Genomic DNA, 15,783 nt, shown 5'->3' with positions numbered 1-15,783 from the left:
TCCCTTAACCCACCAGCGCCCCTTGTCAAAAGCAGAGGGCCTACAGCTTTTCCACTGTTCGACACAGAAAATGGCTAGTCATGAATCACAGAGGCTTCTGGAATATGGCCGAACAAAGAACTCCCAAACTTTGTGGACCGGGTTCCCAGCCTCCCTCCCCAGAGACCCAAGGTTCTACCCTCCTGGCCCAGGAGAGAGCAGTAAGGATCCCCTCAGGACAGGTGTACTCCATGTAGTCACTTAATCTTCTCGTATTCACAAATGCTATTTTTCATACCAGCTGCATCCTGAACACTGATGGTGATTAGTGGTGGTGGTGGGGTGTCACAGTGTGAGCTTTCTGAAGAAGAAAAGGCTTTGATTGAGCCAATGAAAGCTGTTGCCAGGGAACCAGATGCCATGAGCGGGCCACTCCAGCCGGGTAAGAATACAATCCATGTGAGTGCTGGACTGAGCATTAACTGCACTTGGCAGCTGAGCCCTGAGATGGGGAAGCGTTAACTCTTTGAGTGCCCAAGAAAGGGATATTGAGTGTTTCAGGGAACTGTCTGAAGGGCTGTCCATGGTTCTCCCCAGGAAAACATAAAAGTCCCCAAGAAAATACTTGTTTGCTAAGGCTTCCTGCCTGATTCACAAGATGTAGCCTTCATATTTAGGTCCCTCTGCTGCTCAGCCTTCAGCACCGACCTTAACCTGGGACATCCCAGAGACAGAAAGCATGGCTAAGGGATGGAAGATATTGTCAGACCCATACTAGTGAATACAATGGAGGAAAGGGAGGGATGCTCTCCATAGCTTTGGAGGTGAGCAATTGTACAGCTAGATGGAACAGTGGATAGAGTGCCCACCCCGAAGTCAGGAGGACCTGAGTCCAAATCCGACCTCAGATACTTAATATACCCTGGGCAAGTCACTTAACCCGTTTATCTCAAGGGAAAAAACATGTTCATTGCCTTCCAGAAGGACATATACTCACACAAGGGATGATTCATCTATTTAACAACTATGTTATTACTGGATGCATAAAAATCTAGCTCGAACACATAAATATCTAAAATGTGCTTATAATCTAGCTAGGGAGAATCTGAGTTCAAATCCAGCCTCAGACACTTACTAATTGGTAAGTCATTTAATCCTGTGTGTCTCAGTTTCCTTATCTGAAAGATGAGCTAGAGAAGGAAATGGCAAACTATTCCAGTATCTTTGCCAAGAAAATCCCAAATGAGATCATGAAGAGTCAAACACAAGTGACAACAACAAAAACAAATCCCAAATCCAACCTTTTTCAAGATCTCATTTCTATCTTTATATATAACAAGCATTTCTCAAATACATTCTCTTCATTCAAACAACCACAACCTTAGTTCAGTCCCTCATCCCCTGGGTTCTAGGTTCTAATTGGTTGTTACACTAATGGGAATACTCTGCTTAGGTATCAAGATGATTTTTTTTTCTCAAGGCAATTGGGATTAAGTGACTTGCCCAGGGTCACTCTACTAGGAAGTATTGAGTGTCTGAGGCTCCCAGCACCAGTGCTCTATCCACTACAGACCATCTAGCTACCCTTAAAAGTGATTTTTCTTAAGCATAAGTCCTACCCTGTCACTCCCTGCTCAGTGTAGCTCTTTATAACCTCCAGAATCAAATATAAAGTTGTCAGTTTGACATTTAAAGCTTATTTTGACCTGGTTCTTTACTAAACTTCCAATCTTCTTATACTTTGCTCCTCTGGAGCCCAGCTTCTTATACTATCATTTGTGATCCCATATGGCATCAGTCTTTTAACTGAATGGGGGGATCATGAAATTATGATTAATTATCAGTAAATGTTTGATTTGCATATCTATTTTATATACTTATATACCCAGGATTCTCTATGCCCTCACTTCAGCCTGTAAGTTTTCTTGGCTTTCTTCAAGACTGAGCTCAAACTTTATCTTCTGCATAAGATGGCCCCCTTAGCTGCTAATGTCTTCTTCTTTCAAATCATTTCCTATCTATTGTGTAAACTGTGTATCTTGCATATACTTATTCACATATTATCTCTCCCCTCCTTCCCTATTAGGATATTTAATTCTAGAAAACAGGTTAATTTTTGCATGTCTTTGTTTCTTGAGGGTTTATGATAGTATCTGGCACAAAGTAAGAACTTAATAATTGCTTTATTGACTGGCTGATATATATTGGTAGAAAGGGAGGGAGAGATCAGCTTAAACACAAACCTGAGGTCAGTCAATAAATCAATAAGCATTTATTAAAAATTTACTGTGTACCAGGTACTACGCTAAACAATGGGTTTACAAAGAAAGATAAACCCTGATCTCAAGGAGCGCTCAATCTAATAGGAGAGATAGGCAAACAAACATGTACAAACAAGATAAAGAGAGACAGACAGACAGAAAAATTCAGAGAAAGACAGATGTAGAGATGAAGAGATGAGAGAGAGAGGGAGATACAGAGAGAGAGAGACAGACAGACAGACAGACAGACAGACAGAGAGGAACAGAGGGAAGGAAGGAGGGAGGAAGAAAGAGGAGGGAGAAAAGAGGGAAAGTAAAATAAGAAAGGGAAGGCACTAGAATTAAAAGGAATTGAAAAGGCTTCCTATGTAAGATAGGATTTTAGTTGGGACTTAGGGAAGTCATCAGAGGAAACGCATTCCAGGCACTGAAAGACAACTAGAAAAAAAATATTGAGACCAAAGAGATAGAGTGTCTTCTTAGTGGCCAAGAGGCCAGTGTCATTGGATCCAAAAGTGCATTTTGGGGAGTAAAATGTAAGACTAAAAAGGTAGGATGGGACTAGGTTATGAAGGGCTTTGAATGCTGAAAAGAATTCTGTATTTGATTCTGAAGGCAATAGGGAACCTGAAGTTTATTAAATAAGAGGGAGACATGGTTGAATCTGTACTTTAGAAAAATCATTTTGGTGTCTGAATGGAGAGAGCCTTAAGCTTGGCAGATTCACCAGTGGCTATTGTAAGAGTCTGCACCAGGGATAGTAAATATACTGGTCTTCCTAGAGTGGAAGATTTAAATGTGTAGTTTGAATATATTAATTTTTAAAATTTTAAACTTAACACCAAATCAGAAAAGAACATTTCTATTTATGGAATAGAACAGAAAAAAAATTTGATATGAAACTTTGTATACATATATATTTGATATATTTTTTAAGCTAATGCAAGAATTTGTTTTACTGGACTATATTTAATCACAAGTTTTGTTTTTCTTGCCTTCTCATTGAGTGGGAGAAGGAGAACTGGGAGGGAAAGAATTCAGAAATGAAAATAAAATATAATTTTAAAAATTTTAAAGTATATAATAAATTTAACATATTACTTTCAAAACTTAGCCCACTTGTCTGAATTCAGTAGAGGGTTTATGGTAGGGGCTTGTCGAAAAAATGATCATTTCTGAACTTGGGAGCTAGTATAATTTTGAGAGAGAATTAGATGTAAAGATTGACCATGTGATTGTGAAAATGAATTGTAGCTTAGAAGAGATCTTTGAAGTCAAAGGAAGTGAAGGAATTGTGTGATCAGGTTGTCAAGGGGAGCATCAACATGGAGCCCTGGGAGTTTCTAACAACACTAGATTATTCCTTCTAGAACTGGTAGAACCTTCAAACACGGGGCCATTTCCTTGCGTAGGTCCCACGGTTTTGAACTGTGTCTTCCCAATTGATTTTTTGGTGTTTCTTCAGCCTTCTGGGCCCCCAATTCTTGCAGGGTCTGTTTGGAAGTAGTCACACCTAATGCAGGCAAGTGACTAGCTATTAGGCCTTGGGAATCTACGTGTTGTTTAACCTTCTTCTGTTCTATCTCCTATACTTATTGATAAGAATCCCTACATTTTGTTATGATTTTCTCATAGAGTTCAATGAAAGTATTCGATAGATACAGAGCAGTTACTAGGGTAGAATAAGCTAGGCTTATGTAAACAACTGAATATATTTAGGAATAATTAATTTAAAATGGAGCTACCAGAAGATGTTGATTCTCCCTTTCCCTCCATAGGTGTGACCCTGTACCTTTCCTCCCCCGCTCCCAAGCAGCAGCCTTAAACCATCCTGGTTTTCTTCTCTACTGGGCCTCTTAACCTAGTTTTCCTCCTTTCCTCTACTGAATTTGTCTTAAAAAGTTAATTTGGGGGCATGTTTCTTGTCCTGGGTATATTTTGTGAAGTTTGCTCTGGTGGTCAGTTGTTAATTGAAATTCAGCACACTTCTCAACCTTTATATAATCATTGTCCCTCATTTTGAGATTTTATTACATCTAAGCAGACATATGTGTCACTTCAAAAATCAGGGATTGACTAATCTTCATTTCAAAAGCTCCAGTCACTTTTACTAGGTGACGATTTATTTTTGTTCTAAGGAAGTTGTTTTTTTTTCCCTTTGTGAGATTACATCCTCAGCCTTATGCTTCAACTTCAGTGTTACATCTCTTTGTTGGGGAAGTAAACATTCTTGATTCAAAATCCTCCTTCACTCTTGTGATATGGATGCAAAGATAAAGAAGCAAAGGATGTCAAATATTCAACTGCCCAGAGAACCTATTATTTCCCCGGAAAGATATTTTGAATTCCTATCACAGGAGACTTCAGGATATTTTTATGGGATGGTTCTGCCCAGCTGCTGCTTTCTGGGAAGCCAACCATGGAATTCTATTCAAGACAGTGAGATTCATGCTCCGGCATTGAGCAATCTAAGTATACCTCAGCTTCTCCACCTATAAAAGTGTGCCTGAAGTCAAATAAATAAGAGCATCATAAAGGGAAAGAGAGATAGTTCTCATCTTCTACTAAATAAAACTTTGCATAGTCATTTTGTTATCCATATAATACAATTATCACATTGTAGTAGCGATGTGGATTACAGGGCTGAAGCAATATGGTGGAATCTGGAGCCAGACACTAAGCAAATTATATTGTTTATTTAGATGACAGAAGTTGTGATTTGCGTCTATGTGACTCAGGGCAAAAAAAGCTTCTTCTCTCTATAACCCAATCTGTTTATCACAGATTTTTGAGTTGGATGTACCCTAAGTAGACACCAAGTCCCAATCTCATTCAACTTTTAATGGAAGATTGGAAAATTTCTCCCCTCCAACTACATCTAGAGTCACCATTCGGGGATGCTCTAAGATACAGGACATTTTGCCTTCATGTCAAACCTAGATGTCTCTTTGCAATTTCTAACTGATGTTCCTACTTCTGCCCCCCTGGGGTCTGAACTCTTTTCTACATACATGATAGATTTTCATTCATATATATATATATATATATATATATATATATATATATATATATATTTTATATATTTACAAATATATATATAGGTAATTTTTCAGCATTGGCAGTTGCAAATCCTTTTGTTCCAACTTTTTCCCTCCTTCCCCTCACCCCTTCCTCCAGATGGCAGGTTGACTAATACATGTTAAATATGTTAAAGTATAAGTTAAATACAATATATGTATACATGTCCAAACAGTTATTTTGCTGTACAAAAAGAATTGGACTTTGAAATGGTGTACTATTAGCCTGTGAAGGAAATCAAAAATGCAGGCGGACAAAAATAGAGGGATTGGGAATTCTATGTAGTAGTTCATAGTCTTCTCCCAGAGTTCTTTCTCTGGGTGTAGCTGATTCAGTTCATTACTGCTCTATTGGAACTGATTTGGTTCATCTCATTGCTGAAATGGGCCATGTCCATCAGAATTGAATACATGATAGATTTTCAAATAATTGAGGTTGGTTATTTTCTTCTCCAGACTAAACACGCTTCCCCATTCTCTGGACATATCCTCCTTGGGCATGAGGCTCCCGCATTCTGGTTGTCGGTTTCTAGATATTTTCATCTTTTTGACGTGCTTCCTAAAACATAGCACCTAGAACTGAACATTCACACACATGTAGACCCAGAAGGAACCATACCAGTGATCTAGCTTATCTCCTGGACAATTTGTGAGGAACAATGACTAAGATGATTATAGAGCACTTAGCTAATCTGAAATGTTTTATAAAGCCTACATGATGATTACAATATTTCACAGGTTACTTCATCAACTATTGCTCTAATCATTCTAGTGCATCATTGGGTGTCATGCCCCTGGAAGTACTAATGACAAGGTAGTTGAATAGCCTCTTCAACTCTTTCCTAAGAAGGAATATTTTTTCTTTGTTTCATGTGGTTTTTATTTATTTACAGAATGCCAGGATTGAACATGATGCTTTGCAAATCATATATATGTGTATAAAAGGTCTCCACCCTATAGGCTTTACAGTGTAATTTAAACAGACAGGCTGCATGGACTGACAGTCCGAGCATGCTAGGATGTGGTGTGAGGGTTGTATAACATGGGTGTGGAAGGTTTCTTCTTGAGTTATAAATACTTTCTGGTTACAAGGGGCTTTCATCTGGGATCCCCAAGCACTTTATAATAGCAATAACTTCTATTGCTTTCTAAATGTGCTTCCTATAAACTGCTGTGGAGACTGAGTAAATGCTTTTAAATGTCTATTAATTGATCTCTGCATCTGTTCATTGTCTGTATTAAACAGCATGAATGTAAACATGACAGTTTAGGAGCAGCTTACTTTAGACTTTGGTCTGACTGCTTACAAATTGCAGGGACAAGAGTTTGCCTACAGTGCTAGAAAAGCCAAGAACTTGTCTTCCTCTCTTGGTCAGGATACTGATTCACCCACCAATCTAGCCCTAGTCAGACACTTTCTTATTGGAACTCCATAGTCACTTTGCATGGATGATCTAACCTTTGAAAAATGGGGTGAATTTAATCCCCAAATCCCTTTGGATAGAGCCAATAGGCTTGTTTCTCATCATATATATGTGTCTGTATATGTGTGTGTGTGTATATATATATATACACATATATATATAAAAACCTATATATGGGTTCTAGTTTTCCATTATACTCCTAACCTGTCTCTGAATTTCCCCTTTTTTTACTTCTTAGGTGAAAATGTTTTCAAACAAATTTTATTCCATACAATATGGCACTGATTCCCAACTTGTGGTCTGAAAACCTTAAGGAGTCTCAGAGTAACTGCAAGGGGTCCACAAACAATATGCTACACAAATATTACAATTTTTCTCTTCATTTGGCCCTAGCAAAATATACAATGCAACTCAGTGTGATAAATGAGCAAATGTACCTAATCCAGACTGCATAAATAATATGTCACAAATATGTATGAGAATTTTTCAAATATATGTAGATGATATCATGGTTAATAAAATAGACATTCATTTAAAAGTACTGCTGAATAATGATAAATGTGGAATTATGTTTAGAAGAATTGCATATGTTTAACCTATATTGAAATACTTGCTGTCTAGGGGAGGGGGAAGAAGGGAGGGAGGGAGAAAAATTTGGAACACAGGGTTTGCAAGGATGAATGTTGAAAATAGTCTTTGCATGTATTTTGAAAAATAAAAAGTTATTATTATATATATTATATATGTAAATTTAATATGTGATATATAACTAATATTATTATAAGAAAATTCTGAATATTATTTGAAAAAATAAATCAATAAGTTGGTCTCTTCTATTGACAAAAAGTGCCCTCCAAAAATATTTTTAAAAATACAAGTACTGCTGAATTTATAATAGCTTTTTCTCTTAATGTATTAATCAACAGACACTAATCATATAACTGGCACTATGGGGGAGGGGAGGAAGTAGGGAATTTGTGAAATACTCTGATGTTAAAAAGAAATGACAGAATCTGAATTGGAAAGGAACTGAGGCTATTTATTTTAACCCATCTTTGAATAAAAATCCTCTCTACGACACAGAATTATAAGTTTCAAATGAGATAATTGCAAAGCACGTAGCACATACTGAGTACTATGTAAATATTAGGCATTATTATTATTAATAATTATCATTACCTAATAACTTATCATCCTGCATTTATTTAAAAGCTTTGAGTGAGGGAGAATCTATTCCACTTTTGAGTAGCCCTTAGTATTAAGAAGTTTTGTTAAATTTGACTTTTTTCAGTTTATACTGACATTTTCCCTTAGGTGTGCCACCCAAAAATCTTGTAGAGAGAAATTACTTTTGCTTTCTTTGATAAGATCAATTAAACCCAGGGGGAAGTTCAGACTGGATTGTAGTCAATCTAACATCTGCCATTGTAAAAAGAACTGGGATGTTATGGTGGCAGGAATGCCAGCAAAGGATTCTCCAGATGTTCCCTTCTTTGCCATGAGTGTTTTGGTATCACCTTGAGACTTAATAAAAACTTCAAGAGAATTTGTACGGCAAAGCATGATGGGAGTCAGGAATAATAAAGGAAAGGATAGGGGCAGCTAGGTGGTACAGTGTGAGAGCTAAAATCCCACTTTCTGCAAGAAGCCTTTCCCAAATCCCCATAATTCTAGTTCTATTCTTCCATGATCATTTCCAATTTATTTGTTATTTATTATTTGTACATAGTTGTTTATATATTGTCTGTTCCATTAGACTATGTGGTCTTTGATAGCAAGGACTGTGTAGTTTTTGCCTTTTTTTGTATCCCCAGTATTTAATATTAGGATTGGAAATTTTTGTTGAATGACTGTTGGAGTCCTCAGTTAGATACTTACCAGCTGTGTGGTCACTCATCCTCTCTTAGCTCAGTTTTCTCATCTATAACATGACACTTGAGAGCCCTTCCACTTCTTAATTCTATGATCTTTGATCACTTTTCACAGGTAAAACACTTAAAACTTGCTTGAGTCTAAATAGTGCCTTGTGAGCCTTCCATCTTCTCTCCTGCTTTCTTTATTTTTCATTTATTTTCTTTATTTTATTTTTTCTTTATTTTTCTTCCCCTTCTCTTATAACCCCCTAGGATAGTTACAATACATCCAAGGTACTCTATGGGAATTATATCCAGTCAAGAATCTTAGTTCACCATCCCCCACCAATGTGTTTACTTTTTTTTTTTTTTTTAACAATCAGAGGTCAAAACTAATTCAATGAAAAGTCATTTAATAAAAAAAATAGTAAAAATTGATTTTTTCAAGTTATCAATAGAACACTTTCCTTCCTCCATAAATAAAACTGGGGGCACTTTCTCACAAAAACACACACATCATCAGTGGGGAAAATAGGATCATGTAAGGATTATGCATAAGGTGTACCCAAATATGTGGCCAGAGCACCCACAAATGTTCCAGAGTAAAGAGCACATATGACATCTAGAGATACATGTGGAGAGTCCCCTCTTCTATCTTCTGGTAATATCATTACACTGCCCTTTCTGAGCCTACTCTACACTGACAATATCTAGATAGATAAATAGATAGATAGATAGATAGATAGATAGATAGATAGATAGATAGATAGATAGATATAATATAGATAAATAATAATAAGGTCTCTGCTGACCATTGATCTTATGGTCTCATTGTGGCTCCTGGGCATATATGCTCTTCATTGCTTTCTGCTATCAGCTTTTGGGCTTCATTTTTTCAGGAATCTGTGAAAACTCTAGGTTTCCCATTTCCAGGTGGCTAAGAACAGGCAAACTGTTCTTTTAACATAACTAAATGACAATAATCAAATAGAATCCCCCCTACCCCCCATTTAGTTTTTCAACTCTATTATCAAGAATGATGATTACATTCCTCTGAATCAGACAACTATCTAACTTAGGGTTAGAAATCCCCACGTTCCTCTTTGGTTTAACATGCAGATAAGTTTACCAAAAACTAGCCACTGTGAGTGTTAGAACAAAAGTTAAACTACAAGAGCCAAGCTCATTGAAAAAGGTAGTATAGGAGTAGAATTTTCATTTGGGCTTTGGAATCAGAGAACCTGGGTTCAAATCATCTCTGTTAATTATTACCTATGTGATCTTAACTTATTTAAATTATTAATTGCTTAAATTATTTAGCATAGTACCTGACACATCAATAGGCACTTAATAAATGTTTGTTGAGATAAAGTGAATTGAAGTAACTTCTCTGGGCTTCAGTTCCTCATTCATGATAAAAAGGAATTAAGCTAGATAATATGCAAGCTTTGACTCTATGATGCTTTGATCTACCCTCAACCCAGATTCCTATCTAAATTATCTATGTATCTATCTATATCTATCTAGCCATCTATAGACATAGATGGCTAGATAGATAGACAGACAGACAGATAGATAGATATCTGTCGTCAGCAAAATCTATTTTCCTGATTCGTTGTTTCTTGGGGTTTTTTATCCTTTTTTCCTTGCTTTTATATCCAATTCCATTCTCTTCTATAAAGCACAGAAATATGAAATACAAGATCATAGAATCTAAAAGGAGCATGGGGATCCTACAGTTAAAGATGAAGACAAATTAAGCCAGAGAAAGTTAATTTTTGCTAATGTTTCCTAATAACTCAGCACTGTGAACTAATCTTGTTCTGTCTGCTCAGGAAGCTAGATGGGTCTCTACTGAGGTCTCATTTGTTTTGTCTGCTACCTACTGTTGTTTGTATAAAGCACATCAAGGCTGCCTTCTGTGAAAAGCCCCGTTTAAAATGAGCTTGAAAGTAAACAGGACTGTTGCCTGCTGTACACCTTTGTGAAAGTCGGCAGGGGGCACGCCTATAAGAAAGATGGGGAAAGACCACTTCTGGATGAGAGTTATGGGTGGTTTCAAGGCCTCCGTGAGGGTACCACAAGTCCAGGGACCACATTTCACCCAAGTGATTTTTGCCTGCTCCCCTTTTGCATTTTCCAAAGAGTTGAGGCAAACCAAGCAGTATCAGTCACAAGCCTGTTAACAACAACCTTGCCCTTAGAAGAAAGAAACATGGGTTTATAGGGGTCTGAGAATGTTTGCAAAAGAGTTGAGCAAACCCATATATTTCTCTCTACCCTCGCCATGTGTACTGCACACATGCACACACACACAAAGAACCCATACGCAGCACACTGCAAAAACAAACGAAAATGACATTTTGAGACCAGACGAGGGATGCCATAATCCAACCAAGAGAAAAAGCAAAGAGGAGGGGTTTGAACTAGGTGACCCGTGTAAAATTGTTATGAGTCAGTTAATCGTTAGTTGAGAGCAGCACACTCACATGCTGGGATTTGGGTGGGTCTATAAACGTAAGATGAGCTCCATAAGAAGGGGTTGAAATTGGAGCCTGACCCATTCAGTGTCCTTGCTTTCCCTTGAGGGAGCTCTCAGTTACTATTTTGCTTTCCCATGCTGATTTAAGGGACTTAATTTCCCTTTGCTGCCATGGCAACTGGGAAACAAGCTTTGTTCACAAAGAGAAGGATAGTGGTGTTTCATGAATCTCTGGACTTACGAGTCCTGTAGCAAAGCAACCAGTACGGAACATCAACAAGTCCTCGCAGAAGGCAGGAGAGGAAGAGAGTTTGCAGGGAGGGATGGAAGATTTGGGACTAGAAAGATCTGGGGAGGTTTTATTTTTTTTTCTGACAAAGACCCACACTGTATAAATTGTGGAGCAGGGTGTCATTAAGAAACTGCCATAAGAGGGGGGTAAATGCACCTAATAAAAGGCCAATGTGTGAAGTTCTGGGGCTCACGGCTGGCCTAAAGAAACCTTAAGGTGTAAGCAGTTTCAGACTTCAAAAGCAAGATGAATGGCTTCTGAAAAGAAGGAGCAAGCAATGAAATATGTTCACTCTCTCTCCCTCCTGAGCCGTGGAAATGGGCAAGTGGTCCAGAACAAACAGAAAAGGTTGGAGGTCTACTTGGAACCAGAGGTCAGTCCTGCAGGTGATAGCCTAGTACTTTTGGGGGTGGGAGGAGAGCAGGCTGTCCTTTTGGTCTCCAGATTTTGTGTACCTGGTGTGGTGGTCATTTATGCCCTTGTGGCTGTGGTTGTTCCTTGGACTTCAAGAAAGTCTTTTTTTTGTCTAACCGAATGTGAGCCACCACCTACCCCAACCTCCTCATCTGCTGTCATCAGATTGGTGTGGCTGGGCTAAGTAATTGGAAATTAAAAGGATTTGGTCCAAAACCAGAATTTCCATATAGGAAACTTCCAAGGATGTTGCTAGATTGAGTTTTTAGAACAGGGTATGTTATTGTGGCTAGGGGGATGTGTACCTGCCCAATAATTTATGACATTCTCTTTAATATTCTGGGACTTTTGTCTCATAGCCAACATTTAATGTAGATAACATTTTACAACAACAAACTTAAGATGAGGATGGGGAGGTGGCCCAGATTCTTTGTTAAGCTGGAATTTTGTTGAATCAAATATTAGAAGACAAATGGGACATTAGAGGAACCCTGGAAAGTTTTGTGTCACAAAGAGATTTCAGTAGCAATTGTGCTTATTATATTGGTATTTGTCCTGTCTAGGTTTAGAAGCCCATATTGCAGATGGTTGTTGATGGTACAGATTTACGAATAATATATAGAAGGCTTTATAACCTCCTAAAGAGGCAAACTAGATAAAATTACATATAACATATGGAGAGTACATGAGCCTTCATTTTGGTTGAGTGGTTAATTAGAGTGATGGTGAGAAGAAAAGACAATTCAAACATGATGTTGGAGATCTGTGTCAAGTTATCTGCTGACCACCAAGCTAAAGCACTGGCTTATCAGTGACCTTACATCAGGCTTGTACCCACATGTAGGTAACAGGGACCGGGATTGAACCTGTCCTGTCACTTCTGTGACTTACAGTCTTAGAAAGTTTGCCTAGACGCAGGGGTCCTCAAACTTTTAAATAGGGGGCCAGTTCACTGTCCCTCAGACTATTGGAGGGCCGGACTATAGCAAAAACAAAAACTTTGATTTGTGGGCCTTTAAATAAAGAAACTTCATAGCCCTGGGTGAGGGGGATAATTGTCCTCATCTGCTGCATCTGGCCCATGGGCCATAGTTTGAGGACCCCTAAATATTGAAAAGTTAAATAATTGACTTAGGATCACATAGCCAGTATGTATCAGCGACTGGATTTGAATTCAGATCTTTCTGCCTTTGAGACCAGTTCTCTATTATTCCATATTGCCTTTCAATCTTTATTTACTGCTATTAAAATCTGCTACAATAAATAGCCCACCTACAAGTTATATGGGTTAGAATATAGCAATTCTGCTTACTAATCATTATCAATGAGGAGAGACTTAAATTATATGGATTATATTGAGATGCCTGATATTAGGTAGAGCTAATAGGAGCAAATCAATGTCATCATACAAATATATGTCCTCTGTGATGGATCCAAAGTGGCTGTTTAAAGTGGCTGTTTACAGGTTAGAATATAGCAATTCTGCCTACTAATCATTAGCACTAAGGAGCAATTTAGATTATATGAATTATATTAAGATGCTTGACATTAGGTAGAACCGACAGGAGCAAATCAATGTCAGAAAACATCAATCACACAAATGCATGTCCTCTGTGATGCTGTCCAAGGTGGTTATTTAAAGTGGCTGTATACTGGCGGTTGTTGCTTTTCTTTATAGGATTATTTGAACTGGACACCCCAAGAAAAATCCCTGATCAGCTGGTCCCAGGATGGGACACAAATTAAACGGGTATCCCTTCCTAAAACTTACAGTACCCGAAAGGGGGCCTTAATTCTTTACTCAGAAGACTTTGCAGAACCATCATGGAAACAAGAAGAAAAGAAAAAAGGACCCCGTCCCTACCGTCACCAAAAGAAGAAGTCAGGTTTTGCGTTGCACACACTAAAAGACCTGACAGCTGCCATATTGGCATATGGGAGTGATGGGGTGAGTATGAGGCTCATTCTGCAGGTGTTAAGGAGAAGGCATGTTGGAGGAAGAAATGGCAGATCCCAGGTCTCATTCTAGCTCTGGTGGCAATCCCAGGCAACTCATGCGTTCATTCAGAGGGTGATGGAAGGGAAGGAACGCTGAAAACGAAGTCAGAAAACCAACAAGTGAATCCAAGCTCTGTCGCTTGTGGCCAGACAGTGTTGAGCAAATCATTCTTTGAGTCTTTGTTTTCTCCTCTATAAAATGGGGGTGTTAACACTCATACTTCCTTGGTATGGTAGAAAGAAAAGGTACAGGGTTCGGATCCCATCTCTTAACACTCCCTGTACTACCTTAGCCATGGTTTTTAACCTCCCAAAGTCTCAGTTTCTCAAGGTGTAACATAATGAAGTTGAATTGGCTGAGCTCCCTTCCAGCTACAATGGAAGGAGCCCTACCTCATAGGATCAAATAAGACGTTATAGGCTTAATTCTTTGTAAACCTTAAGGCATGGTTATTTATAAAATGCAGATTGTTAACAACCCTGTTTATAGATAGTGCAGAGCTGTCATGAGATTCAAATGAGTTATTTGTCAAATCTCTTTGAAAAAAAATATAAAAATGAAATTATGCTGTGTTCAATAACAAAATTAGAACTAAAAGGAAACAGATTATCTAGTCCTATGTAAACATGAAGCATCTGTTTTGTTGACTATCTTTTCCCATGTCTTGCATCCTTTCTCTTTTTACTCCACATCCCCCATCCCTGTTATACCTGCCATAAACTTTCACTTTCCCCCTTCTCATTGTCAGAGTAAGACTTTTATCTTCTGTTTTGCTCCAGGGGTCAGAACTATGACTCATGAATGAAGCTAGAGGAAGGCAGAGTTTTGATCAGCCTAGGAAAGAATTTCCGAAGAGCTAGAGTTGTCCAGTGCTTCATGGATTATTCTCTCCATCCCGATCTCTAGAGGTTGGATAACCAGCTGCCAGAGATGTTTGTAGGAAGTATTTCTGAATTGGGTGGAGAGCTAAAGGAGGCAGCCTCTAAAACTCTTTCCAGGTCTTAACAGTTGAGGATACTGCAAAGATTTATCCAGTATTTCCCAGGGAGGTTTATGGAGGTCCATTTGGCTTCTCAGAACTTAGAGAGAGGACAAGTGGACCATCGTAACTCTCAGAAATTCTGACAAATAATTTCACATCACCTGAATTTACCTGACTTGCTTGATGGAGATTATCCAAATTTATCCTGATTCCTTTACGTGTGTGCACTTTGCCTCATCTGTGTGAATCACAGATTAGATAATAACTATGAAAATAATTGATAGCAAACTGATGAGGGCAAAATAGGCACAAGCTGAGCTATTTTGTGCTCTGTTTTCTTTGTGTCAGATCACAAGTTGTAATTCCATTCTATTCTATTCATTTTGATAAACTACACAGTAACTTTGCTGGAGAGGTGGATCACCTTGCGATCTATAAGCATTATACATAAAACCTCCATTATACTCATCTCAGAGGCTGCAAAACAAGCACATTTCAGTAAGTCTATTTTATATATATGTTTTTCTGAGGCAATTGGGATCAAGTGACTTGCCCAGGATCACACAGCTAGGAATTTTTTTTAAGTGTCTGAGGCAATTTGAACTCAGGTTTGCCTGACTTCAGGGCTGGTGCTCTATCCACTTTGCCACCTAGCTGGCCAGTCTATATTTTCTTACATAATTCTAGTCTAACTATATCAGAGGAAATTTATTCATGTATGTAGAACACAAATATAGTGATGTGTATGCTTCTTAACAGATATAGTATTCTTAAAAATCCATAAAGATATGAATATATGAAAGGAATATTTATATTAACTTATAGGAACTTAATAGTATATATACTTGAAACTTTTGATCAGAACTATAACTAGGGCTGAGCAACTGGAGTTTTGAACCAGGGCACTGAAATTTTGAGGGTGCCAATAGTGCATGCAGTCTGAAAGTCAAAGATAATTAGTTAAATGGAAAATACCAGGTGGCACTGCTCTCTCCCTAGTAGCCACACCGGTGACTTTTC

General features: G+C 38.1%; 1 protein-coding gene across 1 annotated transcript in view; it reads left to right on the top strand.

The window, feature by feature from the left end:
• The first annotated feature begins 297 nt into the window (after positions 1 to 297).
• Positions 298 to 15,783, top strand: part of KIAA2012 (KIAA2012 ortholog) — a 160,144-nt gene continuing 144,658 nt past the window's right edge. Inside the window, 2 exon segments of the mRNA XM_051990518.1 lie at positions 298 to 438; positions 13,461 to 13,730. Of these exon segments, the coding sequence (XP_051846478.1) occupies positions 298 to 438; positions 13,461 to 13,730 (411 nt within the window).

Source organism: Antechinus flavipes, chromosome 3 (genome assembly GCF_016432865.1).
Source record: "Antechinus flavipes isolate AdamAnt ecotype Samford, QLD, Australia chromosome 3, AdamAnt_v2, whole genome shotgun sequence".
Classification (NCBI taxonomy): Eukaryota; Metazoa; Chordata; class Mammalia; order Dasyuromorphia; family Dasyuridae; genus Antechinus; species Antechinus flavipes.
This window is presented reverse-complemented; position numbering and strand designations above follow the sequence as displayed.